The sequence below is a fragment of the Oncorhynchus keta genome, chromosome 10, assembly GCF_023373465.1.
Source record: "Oncorhynchus keta strain PuntledgeMale-10-30-2019 chromosome 10, Oket_V2, whole genome shotgun sequence".
NCBI classification, from domain to species: domain Eukaryota; kingdom Metazoa; phylum Chordata; class Actinopteri; order Salmoniformes; family Salmonidae; genus Oncorhynchus; species Oncorhynchus keta.
The window spans coordinates 25520475-25545586 of NC_068430.1; the positions used below are offsets into that span (position 1 = coordinate 25520475).

The 25112-nt window shown below is 43.0% G+C and overlaps 1 protein-coding gene across 1 annotated transcript in view; it reads left to right on the top strand.

Annotated features, from left to right (window-relative positions):
* The window catches only part of LOC118388427 (A disintegrin and metalloproteinase with thrombospondin motifs 9-like), a 49027-nt gene extending 25938 nt beyond the window's left edge, over positions 1-23089 (top strand). The window contains exons 17-28 of the mRNA XM_035777502.2: positions 1747-1913; positions 2030-2159; positions 9280-9406; positions 9529-9739; positions 9826-9993; positions 10767-10931; positions 12383-12502; positions 15024-15131; positions 15231-15398; positions 19140-19415; positions 20511-20672; positions 20953-23089. Coding sequence (XP_035633395.1) covers positions 1747-1913; positions 2030-2159; positions 9280-9406; positions 9529-9739; positions 9826-9993; positions 10767-10931; positions 12383-12502; positions 15024-15131; positions 15231-15398; positions 19140-19415; positions 20511-20672; positions 20953-21141 — 1991 coding nt within the window. The 3' untranslated portion in view covers positions 21142-23089. The remainder of the gene's footprint in view (positions 1-1746; positions 1914-2029; positions 2160-9279; positions 9407-9528; positions 9740-9825; positions 9994-10766; positions 10932-12382; positions 12503-15023; positions 15132-15230; positions 15399-19139; positions 19416-20510; positions 20673-20952) is intronic.
* Positions 23090-25112: the final 2023 nt, after the last annotated feature.

Here is a 25112-nt window from a genome sequence, read left to right on the forward strand (position 1 = left end):
ATGTTTCCGTTGCAGGCCGTGTCAGTGGCACTGTATTGTCCTCAAAGCGGGCAAAAAGTTATTTAGTCTGCCTGGGAGCAAGACATCCTGGTCCGTGACTGGGCTGGATTTCATCTTGTAGTCCGTGATTGACTGTAGACCCTGCCACATGCCTCTTGTGTCTGAGCCGTTGAATTGAGATTCCACTTTGTCTCTGTACTGACGCTTAGCTTGTTTAATAGCCTTGCGGAGGGAATAGCTGCACTGTTTGTATTCAGTCATGTTGCCAGACACCTTGCCCTGATTAAAAGCAGTGGTACGCGCTTTCAGTTTCACGCGAATGCTGCCATCAATCCACGGTTTCTGGTTAGGGAATGTTTTTATCGTTGCTATGGGAACGACATCTTCGACGCACGTTCTAATGAACTCGCACACCGAATCAGCGTATTCGTCAATATTCCCATCTGACGCAATACGAAACATGTCCCAGTCCACGTGATGGAAGCAGTCTTGGAGTGTAGAGTCAGCTTGGTCTGACCAGCGTTGGACAGACCTCAGCGTGGGAGCCTCTTGTTTTAATTTCTGCCTGTAGGCAGGGATCAGCAAAATGGTTGACCGACTCTCAGTGTAGCCAACTCTACATTATGTCCATGTAAACACTCAGCCAACTCTACAGTATGTCCATGTAAACACTTAACCAACTCTACAGTATGTCCATGTAAATACTCAGCCAACTCTACATTATGTCCATGTAAACACTCAGCCAACTCTACAGTATGTCCATGTAAATACTCAGCAAACTCTACAGTATGTCCATGTAAACACTCAGCCAACTCTACAGTATGTCCATGTAAACACTCAGCCAACTCTACAGTATGTCCATGTAAACACTCAGCCAACTCTACAGTATGTCCATGTAAACACTCAGCAAACTCTACAGTATGTCCATGTAAACACTCAGCCAACTCTACATTATGTCCATGTAAACACTCAGCCAACTCTACAGTATGTCCATGTAAATACTCAGCAAACTCTACAGTATGTCCATGTAAACACTTAGCCAACTCTACAGTATGTCCATGTAAACACTTAGCCAACTCTACAGTATGTCCATGTAAACACTTAGCTAACTCTACAGTATGTCCATGTAAACGCTTAGCCAACTCTACAGTATGTCAGTGTAAATGCTTAGCCAACTCTACAGTATGTCAGTGTAAACGCTTAGCCAACTCTACAGTATGTCCATGTAAACACTCAGCTAACTTTATAGTATGTCCATGCAGAGTATAACTCTACAGTATGTCCACTTAGCCAACTCTACAGTATGTCCATGTAAACACTTAGCCAACTCTACAGTATCTCCATGTAAACACTCAGCTAACTTTATAGTATGTCCATGCAGAGTATAACTCTACAGTATGTCCATGCAGAGTATAACTCTACAGTATGTCCATGCAGAGTATAACTCTACAGTATGTCCATGCAGAGTATAACTCTACAGTATGTCCACTTAGCCAACTCTACAGTATGTGCATGTAAACACTCAGCCAACTCTACAGTATCTCCATGTAAACACTCAGCCGACTCTATAGTATGTCCATGTAAACACTCTGTTTGATTTCCTCAACAAAAGGAAAAATGACTTTACAGTAGCTGAGCTCATCAAAGACACTTGTGGTTTCTCACCCTGTCCCATACTGTACTTTCAGACTCCTATTCCATCCTTTTTATTCATGTCAGTGTCACCTATTCTCTCTTTATGTGCAGCTGTTTCAAACATCAGAGGGGAGTATCTGCTCAATGGAGAGTTTGTGGTTAGCATGTTTAAAAGGGAAATCAAACTGGGCAACACCATCATCGAGTACAGCGGATCTGACCACATCATTGAGAGAATCAATTGCACTGACCGCATCGAAGAGGAGATCATTGTCCAGGTAACAATTCCTTACCTGACTGTTGAGAAGGTGACACAGTAAAATGGTTATGATGCAAATGGAACAGTGGAACTGTACATAATTGTTCTGTTCCTCTGCCCCCTCTCACTCCGCAGGTGCTTTCTGTAGGTAACTTGTTCAACCCAGACGTCAGGTACTCCTATAACATCCCCATCGAGGATAAACCCCAGCAGTTCATCTGGGACGCCTACGGGCCCTGGCAGGAGTGCAGCAGGCCCTGCCAAGGTGAGGGCTGGGGGAGGGATGTGAAGAGAACGGAGAAGAGGGGGTGTAGGGGTTAGGGGGGTAAAGAGAAGATAGTAGAGGAGTGTGGAAAATGAGGTGTGGGGGGAGGTGTAAGGTCGGGGGAGAGAGGAGTTGTTGTATCTGACCACCATGAATTCCTCTTGTCTATAGTCGCCAACATGAAAAAAGCTCCTGCAACCAAGGGTTTTATAGAAAGTTTAAAAGTAGACATTTCTTTTTAAATTGTGTATAATAGTGGACCCTACAGTCTTGTCAGGGTGTGTGAAGCATCAGGAGGCAGATGGAATTCAGGTGCAAAATTGTGGTATTTATTAACAGGTGCAGAAGGTGAGCTGGATCTATGACAAGATGTTGACGGACTCTGACTTATACAGATAAACCAAATGGCCAATATACTGAAGCTTCAATTAGCTTCTAAGACAGAGCACCTTTAAACTAGGCAGAGCTCCTATAACTTTGACAAAGCATCAATGATTGCACACAGCTGAGTTTAGTAGGCCTAGACTAGAGCATTGGATAACATGTCACTCCAGCCTATGCTCTTCTGAAAATGGATACATGAAGCCCAACCCGTAACACTGAGGTAATACAAAATGCACCTAAACAGGTATTTCATCAATTATTATTAGCCTAATAATTCCCTTTACAATCAATACGTCTCAATAGTTGTCTTATCAATGACCAATCCATTATATATTTAAACATTTCAGGACAAATACTTTATTACTGTCATAGGCGTGTGTATAGGTGGCAAGGAAGTCAGGCGCAGGAGTATTTATCTTGGTAAAATGGAGTGGTTTAATGACGTAAAAAACATAACTCCAAAACCATGAAAAAATACACAAAACAAAGTGGGTACGAGGACCCGACACGCACCAATACAAACAACATGAAAATAATAACAAACCATCTCTGACAAAGACATGAGGGGAAACAGAGGGTTAAATACATAACAGGTAATGAATGGGATTGGAACCAAGTGTGTAGGAAGACAAGACAAAACCAATGGAAAATGAAAAATGGATCAATGATGTCTAGAAGACCGGTGACGTCGACCACCAAGCACCGCCCGAACAAGGAGAGGCATCGACTTCGGCAGAAGTCGTAACAATTACATTAACATTAAACTAATATACTGTAGATAAGCTATTATTAGGAAAATACCCCTCGACATAAAAGACTTGGAGAATCATAATTGTGTTTCCTTAATTCCTCGGGTGCTCTCTCCCCGCTGCCTCCTGAAAAAACACATTGGATGAGGAGTTCAGAGGAATCAAGGAAATGCTATTGAGAGTCTCCCATTGTAATAACTTGGCACATGTGAGCGGCCGACGCACTCTCTCCAAATCAGTAAGCAACCTGCAGTGGTGAGTACAGCTCAGGGATACAAATGGAGCTTAACTTCTTAATGAATAAACAATGTTAAACATTTCTACTCGCATGTACGGTTGCAAAGCTAGCGGTAATTTACCAAGGTTACCGGAATCTTCAGTAAGATTCTTTGGTCATTTATGCTTGTATAACTTAAAAATATATATTATATTTTTATATATATATTATATATACAGTGCCTTGCGAAAGTATTCGGCCCCCTTGAACTTTGCGACCTTTTGCCACATTTCAGGCTTCAAACATAAAGATATAAAACTGTATTTTTTTGTGAAGAATCAACAACAAGTGGGACACAATCATGAAGTGGAACGACATATATTGGATATTTCAAACTTTTTTAACAAATCAAAAACTGAAAAATTGGGCATGCAAAATTATTCAGCCCCCTTAAGTTAATACTTTGTAGCACCACCTTTTGCTGCGATTACAGCTGTAAGTCGCTTGGGGTATGTCTCTATCAGTTTTGCACATCGAGAGACTGACATTTTTTCCCATTCCTCCTTGCAAAACAGCTCGAGCTCAGTGAGGTTGGATGGAGAGCATTTGTGAACAGCAGTTTTCAGTTCTTTCCACAGATTCTCGATTGGATTCAGGTCTGGACTTTGACTTGGCCATTCTAACACCTGGATATGTTTATTTTTGAACCATTCCATTGTAGATTTTGCTTTATGTTTTGGATCATTGTCTTGTTGGAAGACAAATCTCCGTCCCAGTCTCAGGTCTTTTGCAGACTCCATCAGGTTTTCTTCCAGAATGGTCCTGTATTTGGCTCCATCCATCTTCCCATCAATTTTAACCATCTTCCCTGTCCCTGCTGAAGAAAAGCAGGCCCAAACCATGATGCTGCCACCACCATGTTTGACAGTGGGGATGGTGTGTTCAGGGTGATGAGCTGTGTTGCTTTTACGCCAAACATAACGTTTTGCATTTTTGCCAAAAAGTTCAATTTTGGTTTCATCTGACCAGAGCACCTTCTTCCACATGTTTGGTGTGTCTCCCAGGTGGCTTGTGGCAAACTTTAAACAACACTTTTTATGGATATCTTTAAGAAATGGCTTTCTTCTTGCCACTCTTCCATAAAGGCCAGATTTGTGCAATATACGACTGATTGTCCATAGGACAACAGAGTCTCCCACCTCAGGTGCATCTCTGCAGTTCATCCAGAGTGATCATGGGCCTCTTGGCTGCATCTCTGATCAGTTTTCTCCTTGTATGAGCTGAAAGTTTAGAGGGACGGCCAGGTCTTGGTAGATTTGCAGTGGTCTGATACTCCTTCAATTTCAATATTATCGCTTGCACAATGCTCCTTGGGATGTTTAAAGCTTGGGAAATCTTTTTGTATCCAAATCCGGCTTTAAACTTCTTCACAACTGTATCTCGGACCTGCCTGGTGTGTTCCTTGTTCTTCATGATGCTCTCTGCGCTTTTAACGGACCTCTGAGACTATCACAGTGCAGGAGCATTTATACGGAGACTTGATTACACACAGGTGGATTGTATTTATCATCATTAGTCATTTAGGTCAACATTGGATCATTCAGAGATCCTCACTGAACTTCTGGAGAGAGTTTGCTGCTCTGAAAGTAAAGGGGCTGAATAATTTTGCATCCCCAATTTTTCAGTTTTTGATTTGTTAAAAAAGTTTGAAATATCCAATAAATGTCGTTCCACTTCATGATTGTGTCCCATTTGTTGTTGATTCTTCACAAAAAATACAGTTTTATATCTTTCTGTTTGAAGCCTGAAATGTGGCAAAAGGTCGCAAAGTTCAAGGGGGCCGAATACTTTCGCAAGGCACTGTATATATATATATATAATTATATATATATATATCTGTTTCCATATTGTCCATGAGTTTCTAGTAGATAGAACATATGGTTTAAGAGAAAATAGCGTAATTAATGAAAATAGCATCTGATCAATAATGTGATTATTTTCAATTAACAGCAAATCTTCAACTATTGAACTACCAACAGTTTTTTTTATATAAAGAACCTTTCATGCTGAACTAAGTTGATGGTTTATATTTAGAATAATGATTACAGCTTTGTCCTATTAAATCATCCTATTAAATGAGGTCATATATTTTACATAAAGCATCTCCAATTCAAAGTTAAATCTAGAACCGGCTATTTCGCAACAAAGCCTCCTTCACTCATGCTGCCAAACATACCCTCGTAAAACAGACTATCCTACCGATCTTTGACTTCGGCGATGTCATTTACAAAATAGCCTCCAACACTCTACTCAGAAAATTGGATGCAGTCTATCACAGTGCCATCCGTTTTGTCACCAAAGCCCCATATACTACCCACCACTGCGACCTGTATGCTTTTGCTGGCTGGTCCTTGCTACATATTCGTTGCCAAACCCACTGGCTCCAGGTCATCTATAAGTCTTTGCTAGGTATAGCTCTGCCTTATCTCAGATCGCTGGTCACCATAGCAACACCCACCTGTAGCACACACTCCAGCAGGTATATTTCACTGGTCATCCCCAAAGCCAATTACTCCTTTGGCCGCCTTTCCTTCCAGTTCTCTGCTGCCAATGACTGGAATGAATTGTAAAAATCACTGAAGTTGGAGACTTATATCAGCTGTCAGAGCAGCTTACCGATCACTGCAGCTGTACACAGCCCATCTGTAAATAGCCCAACCAACCAACTACCTACCTCATCCCCATATTTGTTTTTGCTTTTCTGCTCTTTTGCACACCAGTATTTCTACTTGCACATCCTCATCTACACGTATATCACTCCAGTGTAAATTGCTAAATTGTAATTAATTCGCCACTATTGGCCTATTTATTGCCTTACCTCCTTACTTCATTTGCACACACTGTTTACAGATTTTTCTATTGTGTTATTGACTGCACGTTTGTTAATCCAATGTGTAACTCTGTGTTGTTGTTTTAGTCGCACTGCTTTGCTTTATCTTGTCCAGGTCGCAGTTGTAAATGAGAACTTGTTCTCAACTGGCCTACAGGGTTAAATAATTGTGAAATATAATATATAGTTTTTTAAAAATGTGATAAGGCCACACAGAGGGCCAGAGATTTTTACAGACACTTCTGATAATGTGAAGTACCCAAAAGGGCCACTGGATGTATTGTGATCGATTACATAAAATCCGTGAAAGATACCAAAATTCTAGTACTTTACTGGTAAACTTATATAGTTTCAGTAATATACCCTCCCTTTGCAACCCTATTAGCTTTTCTATAACAATGGTGTGACATCTTTAGCGATAGAAATTTGCTTGAAAATGTTAGCAACACTAACAACCATTAGCAAACATTTACAGTTTGGCGCTAAAAGTTTGTCGCTAAAATAGCCAAGTACCTTAACTCCTCCACAGAGTTGAGCGCAGACTTGCCCAGTCATAGACGCTAACTAATCTAATTATCACAGGTAGTCGCCTCTGTCTTCCGTCTGTTTTCTGTAAACAAGCGCTGTAACATGGAAATATGGCCTTGTGGGAACACTAAGCTTATAAACGGATTTGATTTTGATTTGATTTGATAAACGCGTGTAGTAGTTTAACCTTTTTTTGTATTATTATTTCTTGCTGATATGAATTATACGTTCCTTATGTTTTCAAAACCGTACCACAAGCAATGTGTTTTAACTCTCCCTTCCAAAAACGTCCTACAGGAATCCTGTACAAATAATTATGCAGGAATCCTGCAGGATATCTATCCATTTTCCTGTAGGACAACCTGCTGGATCCCTTCCTCATCCTTCAGAGAATTTAACTAGTAGACAACTGGAACTAATGGAGTTGCAAATGAGACAAAGAATCAGAAAAATATTAATTAGTAAATGTATTGTTTTCTCATGCACTGTGACCAACTCTGTGGTGTGGTGACCTTCTGCTAAACTGTTAGATATACAGGGCAAATAATTATAGTGTGTGTGTTTTCTGTGCTCCCTGTAGTCTAAGCTGTAAGGGAAAAGAAGAGAACTCACATGGTGGAGGTGGGGAAACTATCCAAGCAAGCTACAAGTAAAACAGAGAGAAAGTGATGTTAAAATTATTCATTTCTATTTAAATCAAACTGTTTGTTTATTCAATTGTGACCTTATTATTTCAGTGAAAATAATGTGATATTTCATAGATAAAATGTTTTAAACCCCTCTTTACTATTTAAATGCAATCACGTCCTTATTTATGACAGGTCATGTGACTGGGTAACCTTCTTCAAATGCTTGCCAAGGAGCCAGTAGCCTAGTCATTCAAAAATCTAATCTATCACCATCCTTTTCAAAACACTTAAAAGTTATAGCCTATCTTGTGACAACAGTACTAAAGAGACATAGCAAGAGGGATATCAAACCTCATTTGTCACTTTCCATGGAAACAAAAGTTTCAAATTTATTTTTGTCAAAGCTAGGTAGCTAGCAGCCAGTGGTAGAGAACATGTTAGCTAAGCTAGCTAACTTATTTATACAAAATGTTATACAAACACAACACATTAAAAACGAACTATGCCACCCCCTAACATGCTCATATAAACATTTGTTGTAGTTTTAGTATGTTTCTCTGACCCCTTACCTGTCAACATTTGTTTTAATATTAGCAGCTAAACTGCCTGGCAGCCATTTCCTCAACTTCCAACTGTCAACTGTTGCTATGGTGACCAATGTCACATAACTGTTCATCTTCTTGTTGTAAATTGTAAAGGAGAGTTAAAAACATATTTTTGGAATAGAAAACTAGCTGGCTAGTCATCTGCACCACTTCCACATACATTTAATCTCCTCCTTCAGCAGAATAAGGCAGAATCTCCTGCCTTATCCTGCAGGAATATCAAAATCTGGCAGGTTTTGATCCTGCAGGATACCTGCAGGAATGTACTACATGATTCCTGTAGGACACCTGCACAATTACTTCACAAAGGGTCAAATTCCGGCAGGATTCCTGTATAACTTGTTTTGTAAGGGTTAAGAGCAAGCGTCGGGGCTCTTAACAAACCCCCCCAGCAAGACGATACAATCGTCAATAGGTGCTAAATGTAGTTAGCGTCTATGAATTGGCTAGGAGTTGCCAGTGCTAAAAATGACAATACTTTTACATGTAAATATGCAATGGAGTAAAAGGTTGACGTCACAGGCGCTCTTCAGTGGCAAAGTCACAAATAGCTAATAATATATAATAAATGCCATTTAGCTGACGCTTTTATCCAAAGCGACTTACAGTCATGTGTGCATACATTCTACGTATGGGTGGTCCCGGGAATCGAACCCACTACCCTGGCGTTACAAGCGCCATGCTCTACCAACTGAGCCACAGAAGGACCAGCTAAAGAGAATAAGGGCTGAAGATGTAGTGTCTTTCTTCACTAACACATTTCTATTTATCCATGTAGATTTATTGGCAGTTTTACTGATTTACTGCTCTTAATGTTTGGTTATAAAAATTGAGAACAGAAGGTATAGGTGGAGGATCCAGCTTTAAGAGCAAGGTTTCTTGGAACGCTTTTTGAAATAAGAACTACTTTACAATGATTTAAACCATGGACGTCACACCTGTCTCTTCGAGGAACACACTCCTGCTGGTTTTCATTCTTGCCTTTTGACGTGTCTGATTTAGACTCCAAAGAATCCAAGCGTGCATGGACATTCTAGCCAATCGATTCAATCCCAGGGAGAAACCAAAAGCAACAGGACCATGACCAAGGAACTAAACCTTCTCTCACACCCCATCAGGAGAGCGTAAGAGGAAGATCCTGTGTAGTAGAGAGTCGGACCGTGTGGTGGTCTCAGACCAGAGGTGCCATGGGGCTGCCAGACCAGCCATGGTAACAGAACCCTGCAACGCAGACTGTGAAATCAGGTACTGCCTAAACCACTCTCCTTCTGTCCATATCACATATTCTTCATCACTATCAGTCTTTATATATGCGATCTGTATGTTTCCTGTCAGCGTCTCACCTCTGACCTTTCCTGTCTGTGCAGGTGGCATGTAGCGCGGAAGAGTGAGTGTACAGTCCCATGTGGAGTGGGATATCGTACACTGGAGATCTACTGCGCCAAACTCAGCCGTACCGATGGAAAGGCCCAGAAGGTGGACGAGCGTTACTGCAGCAGTCAACGTAAACCTGATGACAAGGAGAGTTGCCATGGAGACTGTAACCCGGCCGGTTGGGAGTACTCCTCTTGGTCAGAGGTGAGACCACCTGTTTTTGGGTGGGCTAAGAAAAAGAGAAGGCAAAACAGAAGGATAAAGGTTTAATACGTGTGCGTGTGTTTCAGTGCTCCAAAAGCTGTGGCGGAGGGTCCCGGCGTCGTGCAGCCGTGTGTGGGAAGTCCTCTGAGGCAGAAAGTGATGAGAGTAAGTGCAGCCAGAGAGACAAGCTGACCACCGCCCAGAACTGCAATGAGTTCCTGTGTCCCGTGTGGAAGACCGGAGACTGGTCTGAGGTCAGTTCCATGTAGAATGTTTGGACTACGCTTTGGAAATCTTGATTATCATTTAAAATTAATTGAGGAATTTAGAAATTTAGAACCCAGATGGTCTTTTTATGCTACATCTAGTTTGTTGTTAAAGATGTAAAAATTGCAGAGCTCCTGTGAAGTGGGTCAAATATCAAATCCAAATGTTGATAGTTAGTGTCCTTGTTTTATCTTGTCATGTACAGTGCAGTATGTGGTGCAATAACTAGTTTTATTGCAATAAAGCCTATTTTTCACATTCTGTCCAAGCAGCTCAAAAGGCTATGTGTCACATTCCGCAAATGTTTTATATTATAAACCGGGTAGTTTGAGTCCTGGATGCTGATTGGCTGAAAGCTGTGGTACAGTATATCAGACAATATACCATGGGTATGACGTAAAATGACTTGTTTACTGTTCTAATTACATTGGTAACCAGTTTATAATAGCAGTAAGGTACCTCTTGCAGTATAAGGCCAATATCCCACAGCTAAAGGCTGTACCCAGGCACTCAGCGTTGCGTCGTACTTACTAACAGCCTTTAGCCGTGGTATATTGGCCATATACTACACACCTTGGGCCTTATTGCTTAAATATCCCAAACAAACACATACTGTACACACATAGCTAACCTACTGTACATGTTAAAGCTACTGTTAACTGCACACACACTGTTGTCCTCATTTTCTGAGCGTACCTTCCAGAGGATTTATGCTATGTGTGCCCATGTTTCTCATTGTGCCTGTTGACTGTTGTTGCAGTGCCCGGTGACGTGTGGGAAAGGGTACAAGCACCGGCAGACATGGTGCCAGTTTGCGGAGGACCGACGGGACGACCGCTTCTGTGACTCTGCGTCCAAGCCTGAGTCGGTCCAGACGTGTCAGCAGCAGGACTGTGCCTCGTGGCAGGTTGGACCTTGGGGCCAGGTGAGGCACACCTGTTGACAAACCGTACAGTGACATGTGTATGAGAGTGGTGACATAGCTTTGTGCCAGGTAATATTATGATGTTTGACAGGTGGAACACACTGTGTTCCAGGCAACATCTGTGGCTTACCCTCTGTTCCTCAAACACTGTAGTGTTGTGTCTTGCAACAGCTAATGATTATGTATTTGTGTTTATTATGGATCCCCCTTGGCAGCAGCTACTCTTCCTGGGGTCCAAAACATTAAGGCACTTACATCACACATACAACAAAATATAAAACAGTACATAATTTAACATTATTGCACCATTACATATCTACAATACAAATGGTATAATACCCCCATACAACAATATTACAATGTGCGTGTGTGTAGCGTGCGTGTGCTCGTGTGTGTGTGTCTCTTCGCAGTCCCTGCTGTTCCATAAGGTGTATTTTTATCTGTTTTTAAATCAGATTATACTGCTTGCATCAGTTACTTGATGTGGAATAGAGTTCCATATAGTCATGGCTCTATGTAGTACTGTGCACCTCCCATAGTCTGTTCTGGACTTGGGGATTGTGAAGAGATCTCTGGTGGCATGTCTTGTGAACTTATTGTGTAATTCCAAATGTGTCCAACTGTTTAAAATATTAGAATATGACCAAATGGAACAGCTATTTATACTACTGCATCTATCATAATAAGCCCATTTTGCTTCAGAGTTTTAGTTATGTGGAATGCTATAATATTCTTTCTCCAGATGTAGAGCATTGACAGAAGAAAAATAATCTAATCCACTCATTTAGTCTATCCCCCATTCACATACCAAAATAAGCACACAAAATCTGCACACAATTGTTATGCTTGCTAAAGCATAATCAGTGTAGATCTCAGAGGATGAAAAACAGCTGCTTTGTAGCAAGCTCTAGTCTAGAAAGGTATTCCAACATTTTGCAAATCTAAAATATGCTCTTATAAATCAGCTTGTGTGTGCAAACTGCCTGTAAGCCTAAATGTGTGATGGAGATTAGGTGTTCCTATACCATGGAATTGGCCAAAACAGAAAAAAATTGTATAAAACTTCAGTTCCTCACAATAAAATTACAGCACTTAATAAAGATTGTTTAAAGTTACTGCCACACAAGTTTGACCTTGTTTCCTTGGAGTCAGTGAGGTAGAAAAGAGTGTGGTGTGTCTACCCACTGACTTGGATACAGTGGGAAAAAGCAATGGAAAGTAGATGAATTACTCATGCATTATGGTCATGAAGGCTGTCATCTGCTGACACTAGTCTGACCAGGCTCAAAGGGAGTGCACTTTTTCCCCTTCAGTTAGTCATTTTTGGGAAGATTTGCTATGTTGGCTTTTTTTTGTCCCTCTCTGACTTTTTCTCTGTCCCTTTAAAAAAAATGTTTCTCTCTCTTCCTTTATATGGCTCTTTTCTCTTGTTCTCTCTTTGGTGAACACAGTGCACTACCTCGTGTGGACCAGGCTACCAGATGCGAGCAGTGAAGTGCGTTGTGGGGTCATATGGGTCTGTCATGGACGACACTGAATGTAACGCGGCCACACGGCCTACTGACACTCAGGTAAGGACACAGTCCACTAAGATCCATCTCAACATCTCTATACGTTCCCAATCTCCTCTGCACAGATCTGGATAATTAACATGGGATAAGTGAAAGCAGTTTTGTGGATGCTTTGGATATAGCCCTTGTATACTTCTCAGTTTTCAAGTGACATTTGTGAGAATATAACTGGTAGTGCAATTTTCTCAGTATTAGACCACCCAGGGCTTGATTTGTCAGACTCAGTAGAACACACAAACACCCTTATCCATTCCTGACACAGTACTTAAATGCTTAGTTGTGAGCTGACCATGTGACTTTCCCCTACCCCTGCATTTGTAGAATGGTGTTACATTTTATAGTGAGGAAAGGGGGTTTTCCTGTGCAGGCTGCGACACAGGTACAGTCAATGACACACTGTGACCCAGTCCATTATCACCTGGACTCAATAAAGCCTTGTTGTCTAAAGGGGGGTACGTGGGGGGCTGTGCCAGGCCGCTTTTACCCCCAGACGGAGACACAGAGCTGGGATTGTCTCCCTCCAGCCGTCCGCCTCCTTACCAAGCATGAAGGACCAGGAGAAAAGGGCCTTTCCACGGCAGGGGGCGCACGAAAGCTCCTGTCAGGGAGCAGGGGGGTTCTGTGGGCGGGTGATGGAGGGGGAGGGGGAACTGGCTCTAACCCCAGAAACCCAGCCATGGGGCAGGGCTGGTGATGGCGCAAAACATTCCTGGATTATTCTTAGAAACTGTCCTCACCTTGGTTATTATGTAAGTCACACCTACAGTCTGCCAGGGGTATTGTTTGTCTGTCAAGAGTCTTGTACTGTAGTGTAATAGTGTAGTTTCCCACCTTAATGTCGATATGTTAACGGTCTTGTACTCTAGTTTATACCATGGCATTGTTGAATACTCGTTTCCGATTGACTTGAAGGGCATTCTAGAGCGTGCATTATTTCCATATAACACACGGTATATTTGCACGGTAGAATTCAATGACTATAGTTAATTCTTACTGTGTTTGAGATGCTTTTAAAAGTAAAAGACAAATTAATTTTTTTTAGCATTGTTCAATTCGATGTTCATAATAACAAGCTAGGATGAATAGTTTGGTTAGCTGAACTAGCAAGTCTGTTTGTTTGGGTACCAAGGCAACTACTGTCTCTATCTAGTAAACTTGCTAGCTACTTCAGTGGATGTTGAACTCATAAAAGGGATACTCGACTCGTGGCTCTATGCGTTCTATGGAAAATAATGAACAACATGGAATGTGTGTAGGCTGGTCCTCTCCTCCTTATGTGAACCTATCTGAAAATCCTCTTCAGTAAAACAATTCCTGCTGTGTCGAAAATAACCAACACATAAACAGTGAACACAAACTCACATTCATACAATTGCTGACTAATCATGACTAGTCACACATTTCATGAACCTCTACTTTTATGGACCTCTCCCCATGCATCAGTTTAGTTTATTAGGGCTTGTTTCTTTCTCTCTCCACACTAATAGTTTGAAGGCAGAATGGTCTGTTTTCCTGAGGCATGGGGTGGGCAGGTCAGGGTGGGGTGTGGAGTGGTGGGCTGGGCTGGGCCATAAACGCAGACTGAGACTCCGGTCCCAGGGAGGCCCCAGCCTTAATTCCCGACTCAGCCGTCAGGCCCAGTGACCCTGAATCAGTCACTTCACCTCCCTGTGATTCCAGTCAGTCATCCGTGAAGTCGGCTCCAAGACCGCCCACCCTAAACTACTGCATGGCTGGAAAAGGGGGACAGAGAAAAGAATGGAGCTTATCTTTACCTGAGTTGACCAACGAGATGGAGACCAAAAAATACACAACGACGACTTAACACATGCTTCCTACACACCTACCCACAGACTTGTACACAACGTACATCAACACACACCCACAGTGTCATAGACAAGCCTTGGCTGCCTTTAGAACCAGAGTACCTTCTCATAATTCATCTCCTTCGTTCTTTATCTTCTACTTCTCCCACCACCTTCACAACCATTTACTGCATGTTTTACGGTATATTTTACAGTGTGAGGCTGTGGAGGTTGTGTTCCCCCTGACTTTCTGCCTGCCTGCCTGACTGGCTGGCTGCCAGGGTCCTGTTTGTTTCCACTCTGAGGACTCAGAGTGTGGAATGTGGAGCCCTCTATGGCCCTGCTAAACCTGAGTTAGGCCCCTCTTTGCTCACCCCAGAATTCTGGGCTCAAATGTCATGAGAGGTCACTGGGGAATAGAGCAGGGCAGAAGGTGAGAAAGGAGCCCAGTGTTGGCATTGGAGACTGGGATACCACTCCACTGTGACACGTTATGACAGGCGTCAGGTTATTCAGAAGGTTGGCCTCATGTGGAGAGGCTTAACGTTGTGTGTTTCTGGGATCTGTCAGAGTAACACTGTTACTTTTAGTCTGGTGAGTACCCTTCTGTCAGAGCTGTCTAGGTTGTGTCCAGCAAGTACATGAAAGTATAGTACTGTGTGGTGTGTTTCTGTCAGTGTGATTGGTTTGATGGATGTGTCTGTTTGTCCCTGCAGGATTGTGAACTGGTCCAGTGTCCTGTCAGCCACCCAGTTCCCCCTGGGACCAAAGTCCCCTCACACCTTTCACACAAAACCCAGTGGAGGTTCGGCTCTTGGACACAGGTTGGTTTTATTGGTTGCACTACTACTCGATGTAGCAATTAAATACTGTGTGTGTGTGTTTATACTGTACTGTACTGATTTCTTCCTTCTTCACCACAGTGTAGCGCCACCTGCGGCAAAGGGACCCGGATGCGCTACGTTAGTTGCCGTGACATCCAGGGTGGGGTTGCAGAGGATTCAGCCTGCTCCCACCTGGTCAAGCCCCCGGCCAGCGACGGGTGCATTGTAGTGCACTGCGGACAGTGGAAGGTCCTAGAATGGACATCAGTAAGTAACTACTGTCTTTCAATCAACCACCATGTTAAATGCATATACTGTGTACACTTAAAATATATTGAATGTATACAATATCCACTTAATATTTGACAATCCTAGAGGGTCTTGTGGCTACGGTGTTTTCCTCCATTGCTATAGTCTTTAACCTTTGTGAACAGTTCTTCTAGAGGGAGATCTGGGAAATCTGTCAACCATTATACGCTCTCTCTGCACTGTTCATTAACTTGTATTTCTAGCCAGCTCAGTGGCCTATAATATCTGAAGTTTATTTAGCTGTGTTTTGTGCTTTTCAGACCACAATTCATAATGACTTTGTGTGATTGGGTGTTTCTCTGGTCCAAGGAGAGGAGGTGATAAAACAGGCTCAGGTGTGTTTGGTTGGCAGGGGGATGGAAGAAGGCGTGAGTGGTGGAGGGAGGCGTGAGGGGTGGATGGGAGGCGTGAGGGGTGGAGGGAGGCGTGAGGGGTGGATGGGAGGCGTGAGGGGTGGTTGGGAGGCGTGAGGGATGGAGGGAGGTGTGAGGGGTGGAGGGAGGCGTGAGGGGTGTATGGGAGGCGTGAGGGGTGGAGGGAGGCGTGAGGGATGGAGGGAGGCATGAGGGGTGGAGGGAGGCGTGAGGGGTGGAGGGAGGCGTGAGGGGTGGATGGGAGGCATGAGGGATGGAGGGAGGCGTGAGGAGTGGAGGGAGGCGTAAGGGGTGGGTGGGAGACGTGATGGGGTGGAGGGAGGGGTGAGGGATGGAGATGTGAGGGGTGGAGGGAGGCATTAGGGATGGAGGGAGGCATGAAGGATGGACTGAGGCGAGAGGGAGGCGTGAAGGAGGCATGAAGGATGGAATGAGGCGTGAGGGAGGCATGAAAGATGGAATGAGGTGTGAGGGATGGAGGTAGGTAAGCATGGGGCTGGAGGTAGGCGTGAGGCATGGAAGGAGGCGTGAGGGATGGAAGGAGGCGTGATGGATGGACGGAGGTGTTAGGGATAGAGGGAGGCGTAAGGGATGGAGGTGTGAGGGGTGGAGGGAGGCATTAGGGATGGAGGTGTGAGGGATGAAGGGAGGTGTTAGGGATGGAAGGAGGCGTTAGGGATGGAGGGAGGCGTGAGGGAGGCGTGAAGGATGGAATGAGGCGAGAGGGAGGCGTGAAGGATGGAATGAGGCGTGAAGGAGGCGTGAGGAAGGCATGAGGTGTGAGGGATAGAGGTAAGCATGGGGCTGGAGGGAGGCGTGAGGGATGGAGGGAAGTGTGAGGGATAGAGGGAGGATTGAGTGACGGGCTGTGGAGAGGGGCTAGGATCCTTGTGGTTTACAGATTTTTCTCACCAGACAGAGATCACTAGTCATACTCCCACCATGCTGCAGCTATGGCCACCATGCACACACACACACACAGATAGATACAGTGGGGAGAACAAGTATTTGATACGCCGATTTTGCAGGTTTTCCTACATACAAAGCATATAGAGGTCTGTAATTTTTTATCATAGGTATACTTCAACTGTGAGAGATGGAAATTCAAACTCTTTTTTTGCATGACATGACAAATATTTGATCACCTATCAACCAGTAAGAATTCCGGCTCTCACAGACCTGTTAGTTTTTCTTTAAGAAGCCCCCCTGTTCTCCACTCATTACCTGTATTAACTGCACCTGTTTGAACTTGTTACCTGTATAAAAGACACCTGTCCACACACTCAATCAAACAGACTCCAACCTCTCCACAATGGCCAAGACCAGAGAGGGTGTAAGGACATCAGGGATAAAATTGTAGACCTGCACAAGGCTGAGATGGGCTACAGGACAATAGGCAAGCAGCTTGGTGAGAAGGCAGCAACTGTTGGCCCAATTATTAGAAAATGGAAGTTCCAGATGACGGTCAATCACCCTCGGTTTGGGGCTCAATGCAAGATCTCACCTCGTGGGGCATCAATGATCATGAGGAAGGTGAGGGATCAGCCCAGAACTACACGGCAGGACCTGGTCAATGACACACACTACGCCGTCATGGATTAAAATTCTGCAGCGCACGCAAGGTCCCCCTGCTCAAGCCAGCGCATGTCCAGGCCTGTCTGAAGTTTGCCAATGACCATCTGGATGATCCAGAGGAGGAATGGGAGAAGGTCATGTGGTCTGATGAGACAAAAATAGAGCTTTTTGGTCTAAACTCCACTCGCCGTGTTTGGAGGAAGAAGAAGGATGAGTACAACTCCAAGAACACCATCCCAACCGTGAAGCATTGAGGTGGAAACATCATTCTTTGGGGATGCTTTTCTGCAAAGGGGACAGGACGACTGCATCATATTGAGGGGAGGATGGATGGGGCCTTGTATCGCGAGATCTTGGCCAACAACCTCCTTCCCTCAGTAAGAGCATTGAAGATGGATCGTGGCTGGGTCTTCCAGCATGACAATGACCCGAAACACACAGCCAGGGCAACTAAGGAGTGGCTCCGTAAGAAGCATCTCAAGGTCCTGGAGTGGCCTAGCCAGTCTCCAGACCTGAACCCAATAGAACATCTTTGGAGGGGGCTGAAAGTCCGTATTGCCCAGCAACAGCCCCGAAACCAGAAGGATCTGGAGAAGGAATGTATGGAAGATTGGGCCAAAATCCCTGCTGCAGTGTGTGCAAATCTGGTCAAGAACTACAGGAAATGTATGACATCTTTAATTGCAAACAAAAGTTTCTGTACCAAATATTAAGTTCTGCTTTTCTGATCTATCAAATACTTATGTCATGCAATAAAATGCAAATTAATTACTTAAAAATCATACAATGTGATTTTCTGGATTTTTGTTTTAGATTCCGTCTCTCACAGTTGAAGTGTACCTATGATAAAAATTACAGACCTCTACATGCTTTGTACTGTAAGTAGGAAAACCTGCAAAATCGGCAGTGTATCAAATACTTGTTCTCACTGTATATACAGCCTGTGACTGGGAGAGTCTTCCTGACTGCTTATTTATGCCAGAGCGACTCAGTGACCTCCAGGCAGACAGGAAGCAGCTCAGCCCAAGGCCACAGCAAACAGAAGCACAGAGAAAGAGACGGATCTGACTCTGAAAGTTCCCTTTAGACACTCCTGATATGGAATGGAACCGGAAATTATACCTGATGGAGGGGGTGATAACTACAGAATGGCATGGCGGATGGATGGGCCAGTTAGTTCATGAAGTTTAATGACTGTGTTCTACCGTTATGAGACCCAACTTTCAAAGCAGCCTCAGTGTTGTAGTTTTAGCTTGTACATAGGCATATTAAAAGTTCCACTGATCAGTGCCTGTTAAAAGTTCCACTAATATGACAAATTGGGTCCCTTAAAGTACTGTAACTACACTTTCTGTTTGTGTCAGCCATGTTTAAAGCGACAAGACACTGACCTAAGCTGCCACGGAATTGTTTGTTTGTGTATGTATGTTGTTTGTCTTACTGTGTGTGCCTGTGCGTGTGTGTGTGTGCCTGTGCGTGGGCGTGTGTGTGTGTGTGTGTGTGTGTGTGTGTGTGTGTGTGTGTGTGTGTGTGCGTGCGTGCGTGCGTGCGTGCGTGCGTGCGTGCGTGCGTGCGTGCGTGCGTGCGTGCGTGCGTGCGTGCGTGCGTGCGTGCGTGCGTGCGTGCGTGCGTGCGTGCGTGCGTGCGTGCGTGCGTGCGTGCGTGCGTGCGCGTGCGTGCGTGCGTGCGTGCGTGCGTGCGTGCGTGCGTGCGTGCGTGCATGCGTGCGTGCGTGCGTGTGTGTACACAGTGCTCTGTATCCTGCGGGCAGGGGAAGACCACTCGCCAGGTGGTGTGTTTGAATCTCAGTGACCAGATAGTGGATGTGGTGGAGTGTGACCCTGACGACCGTCCAGCCTCAGAGCAGGAGTGTGCCATGTCCCAGTGCCCTGCTCTCCGCTCCAGTGATTCTCGACCCTTCCCCTCGCCCAGCGGGGGCGTCCGCAAGAACCTGCCCACAGCTGCCGATGGGCGCAGCGGAGGACGAACCCAGGCCCACCAATGGAGGACAGGACCCTGGGGAGCGGTGAATTTCTTATTAACCATTTACAATCATCTTGCAGTCCTAGTGTCCTTAACATTGAATTAATGCATACAACCTATATCAGGGGTCGGCAACAGGTGGCCTGATGGATTTTACAAAGTCTCTTACTGATTTTTTGGGAGTGGATAGATTTTAGTTTTTGGTCAAAAAAAGACTAAAATCACCAGGAATCTTCTTAAAAATGTGTTTAATTTAGGAAATCTGTTCTAATATTCTAAGATTTTTTTTTAAAATGACATGATCGTGTCTCAATGTTATCAAGGTATGAAATTATTGTTATTTTCAAATATAATCCCTTTTTGGGCTGAGTTGTGGTCAATTTGCAGTGTATAAATTATTATAATTATGTTCCGGGCCCCTGACCATCTGCTCCAACAAAAATTGTCCCGCGACTGAATCTAGTTGCCTACCCCTGACTAAGGTCAATGAGTTGTGCTGATGGCTTTGGCGGTTAATAGCCTATTGTACAGCTGTTATTAAAAACTGGGTTATTATAGTTGCACAACAATCTGTGTCCCCAAATAGCTGGTGTTATTTAATGGATCATGGGAAATAGCAAGAGTTATTTTCTTCTTGAGGATATGTGTCTTAATATAGCAGTACATTATCCATCCAGTTTCCCAAAGCACATCTCTGCACGTCTCTGCCGTCAATCGGACCCTTGCCAGAAAGATGTATGTGTGGTTTTGTATACTGTCTGTCAATGGGGACCTTTTTTCACATACTGTAGGTTGGTGTGTTTGTATTTATTAATGGAGTGAGTGTTTATATGTGCACTCGTTTCATTATATCTGATGTCTGTATGTGCAAAGGTCTACAATATGTGACTCTGGGTAAATGTATTATTCCAGGATCCCCTTGTCTCAGTGAGTTATGAGTGCATAGATGAGCACCATACATTTGCATGGATGTGTTTGAACATGTTTTTGTTATTGTGTCCATACATGCTCATGAATGTATGTGTATTAGTGTTTGAATGTCTATTTGCCTGTCTCTGAGTTAGTGCATACATACCTGTACTTGTGAGAGTGTGTGAACCATTTGTCTCAGTCTGTGTTCTCCTCTCTGTGACATCAGTGCTCGAGCACGTGTGCGGGCGGCTTCCAGAGGCGTGTGGTGGTGTGCCAAGATGAGAATGGTTATGCTGCCAACAACTGTGAAGATCGCTCCAAACCCATCGAGCAGCGCTCCTGTGAGTCCGGACCCTGTCCACAGTGGGTCTATGGGAACTGGGGAGAGGTGAGAGAACCCAAGCCGTCCTACAGCACTGATACACTGAGGGGGTTTAGTCACACTTTGAATGCATCATCTCTTTGTTATGAACCTTGGCGTTATCATAGCGGTTATTATTCTACAATTCCATTCTTCTGAAATTGCTTTGCTAGGCTGTATGTCATCATGTACCTGGAGGTGAGGGGTCAAAGGTCAGAGGTCATAGATAACTGTATTGTGACAATGGAGTGAATCAACTGTCCTGACTCTGTTTACACACTATTCTTTCACCTGCTCTGTCCTGCAGTGTACTAAGCCGTGTGGTGGAGGAATAAAGACACGGCTGGTGGCTTGTCAGAGGCCCAACGGAGAACGCTTTAACGATCTGAGCTGTGAGATTCTAGAAAAACCGCCTGACCGTGAGCAGTGCAATACTCATGCGTGCCCGTCTAACCCCCATTGGAGCACAGACCCATGGAGCTCGGTACGCTCGTAAATATACACATTTTCTTCCGCCATTTAAAAAAAAGTCCCCTCAGTTCACTACACACAGTTTGACAAACAAACAATCAAACTTGAGAGAGCAGGTTGTTTCTGTAGCGCTTACATGCTGGAAACTCCACTTTCCATTTCACTGTTACCCTTCCCTTGGCCCCAGAGACTTGTCATCCTTCTAGAGACAGTTGGGAATTGATTTCTGTTCCACATAAGAGACAGGACACACACACAATACACACAACACACCAAAAAGTTCAACATATGAAAAGGTTAATTGACAGTTGTGACCATAAGAACACTTTCTCTGTTATCAGTCTTCGTGTTAAAAATGCAGGATCAGTTTGTATCAGAATCAAAGCTAGTTTGTAAAATATTGATTTAAAAGATAATTTATTACTTAAGAGATTTTCTTCTTTGTTTCCTATGTATATAGAATTGACATCCAACGTTTCTGTTATTGCTCTTTGTATTCGCACACTTAGTCATTCGTTGTTCATATGCAAATATTGATCAATGTTTCTGTATATCAGGAGTTTAAGATGCATTGTTTTTTTTTGTTAACACCCAAAGAATGGACATATACTCGAGTGTTGTTGCTATTCATACTCTTTTTTTTACGTGTGGCAAAGAAAATGAGTTTTTATGTACTCTAGAGATGTATACATCATTCTGATGCTAAAGCTTTATTGACCATCATAACTGTAAAAATGTAATTTGTCTTAAAGTGTGTAATATGCAGTTCAAACAATAACAAAGCGCCACCCCCCCCCAACTCTGTTTCAGTAAACATCTAAGGGGTGGGGCTGGATAAATGTAACCACTCTTAATTGCATAGACAGAGCTATGGATGCAAGGACTGACCATCCATGACATGAAAATTATAGTTTTAACCATGTTTTGAGGTTATACAGTGTTTTGTTTACAATTACATTGTTTACGAACAAAGAAGTAAATAAAGGTTATATTTTGGGTTCTGATGGGATTAGACAGTTAAACTAAGTTCCTTAGTTAATATAAATTATGTTCTTCAAGAATCAATGGCTATATAGAATGACAAAAGTTTTTTTTTTAAATGGATGTAGAAATCGCAGATTGCCCCTTTAAGGCACATGCAGTTTTTATAGAGAATTTACTAATCATCGTCTGTTTACACCTTATTTTACAGTCCACTATTTACCTGCTATTTATTCAGAAATATCATTGTAAATGGTAATTACATGATAATGACCTAATGATTACTGTTTAGTAATGTAAGTGCCGGGTAGGTAGTTACCAATTATGCTAAATTCTTAAAAAGAAACAATAGTGTTTCTCAGTGCCTCTCAGACTAAGTCAACACCAGCTGAAATAGGACTGTAGAATAAAGTGATAACTGTATTATTTGATCAATTATGTGATTCTTCTGGATAATAGTCATTTTACCACAGCTTGAAGTCTTGACCCAGATTCCTTCCTTTTTACTAGCACAGACATAAGAACCCGGCCCAACCAGTAGGTCCAAGGCCCACTGCTCAAAATGTGCTTGATATGAGTGTATTTATGTCATGTTAGATATGTCTATATATTCACTTTTGTAAATAGTTTATTTTGGTGTGATCACCAGTGCTCAATACACATGTGAAAATATGCTATGCTCAACCATACCTCACTTGGAACAAACACAACTCAACTAGCCATTAACTTGTACTTACAATGGTGCTTTTGCAAAACAAGGGAGAAATGAGATATAAACATCAAAGAATCACAATATATTTTATTTCAAACTTAAGGTCATAAACTGTTTATTGTGACATAGAGAAATGTATGTAAACTGGTGTTTTGAGAAGTTGTTTATATTCTTTTTTTTGTCATGTTTTTTTACGAAGAGTTGATTATTGATTATGTCCCTCGAAAATATTGTAATGTTAGGTGAAAATGTGTTGAAGTTTTTAAAAAGGTAAAGATAATTTTTTAAGTGTGTTCGATTTATTCACCACCAAACCTCTGTCTGTTGGAGCTCAAAGAGAATGCCCCATGTCCTAGCTTTGTGAACACACAGTTAGTGCCTGCGACCACAGGGAGAGTTTATAGTGTTCTATATACCTGGAGCTCATCTTCTGAGCCAGTCGTATGTTTCTACCTCATTCTCTTCTAACATCACTCCCCACCCACCTATTATCTTCTGCCGGAGAGGGCTGCATCCTCATTCACATTCATCATGATCTAGGGTCTGTGTTTTGTTATACCTCAATGGCTACGAGTGAAATTGGGGTAGTGAAAGCTGATCTTGGATCTGTGGTAAAGGTGCAACCTCTGCCTGGAGCCCACCCAGTAATTTCTAAGGCTAATTGTAACCTCCTGGTCATTAATGTCTGTGCATATATTGCAGACATCACACCTTATTTTAAGGGTCTGTTAACACAGCTCTCAAGCAGGCAGTGAGTGTATTTCTCACTACACCTTGTTCACTAAAGAAAACGATCATTTCTAACTATCTCTAATATGAGTAATGAAAAGGAACCATAAGGTTTGGGTTGATTATGATGAATCCAAAAAGAGTGTGAGTAACTTTTTACACTACTTGATACAACTCCACATGCACATAAGTCTCATGTCACTGTGAAATTGTCGATAATTTGATTTGTAGAATAAATTGCAAAACACAGTTATACAGTATTATGCATGATGATACATTTACAACTTGTTTGATACCAACAGACTCTAGAAATAAAGCACTCTATGCCTCTCATTCCATATGGCAGTATCAGTTCGGGTTTCAAATACATTTGTGTATGTTTATATAATGATCTGTATTTATTTCTACTTCATTATAATGTCATGTCAATATTTAATTTTATATGAACTTGCTGAATTTATGTTAGCTCATAGAGAGGTAACGATTAAAATTAACTAGAGGTGCTCTTAAAAAGTGTATTTCATTTATTTCATTAACTGTAAAAGACCATGTTCATGAACTATCACGAACGACTGCTTATGCTCAAATGAAGTTCCAAAACATCAATTTATATGGATTTTCTTTCAAGTCTATCCTCTAGTTTATGTAGCATACAGCTAGGTAGTTTTATTCCATGACTGTCTAAAGTGAAAAATGAAGCTCATATGTGAGAAGATAATAGGTGGAAGCACTCATTGCCATTGAGGGCTTCCGCCATTTTAATGTAGCCAACTGGGTGGGGATTCCTATGGGTTGGGACTAATCAGCCAATGATCAGAACATTATCTTCTTCAAATTGGTTAGCCTAGTGTCACGCCTTGGTCATAGGTTTTTGTGTTTTCGTTATATATTTGGTCAGGCCAGGGTGTGACATGGGTTTAATGTTGTGTTTCGTATTGGGGGTTTTGTAGGTATTGGGATTGCGGCTGAGTAGGGGTGCAGCATAGGTTGGCTGCCTGAGGCGGTTCTCAATCAGAGTCAGGTGATTCTCGTTGTCTCTGATTAGGAACCGTATTTAGGTAGCCTGGGTTTCACTTTGTATTTCGTGGGTGATTGTTCCTGTCTCTGTGTAGTTTCACCAGATAGGCTGTAATTAGTTTTCACGTTCCGTTTGTTGTTTTGTATTTGTATCAGTTATTTCATGTATCGCGATTCATTCATTAAAGACATGAGTAACCACCACGCTGCATTTCGGTCCGACTCTCTTTCGACAAACGCAGAACGCCGTTACAGAATCACCCACCACACACGGACCGAGTGGCGTGGTAACAGGCAACGACAGCAGGAGCAGCGAGAGGAGGATGAATTATTCGGAGAATGGACATGGGAAGACGTGTTGGATGGCAAAGGTTGTTACACTTGGGAGGAGATACTGGCCAGAAGAGATCGCCTCCCATGGGAACAGGTGGAGGCACTTAGGAGAGCAGAGGCAGCAGGAGATAGGAGCCGACGATACGAGGGAACACGGTTGGCAAGGAAGCCCGAAAAGCAGCCCCAAAAATCTATTGGGGGGGGCTCAGGGGGCTTACAGGGAG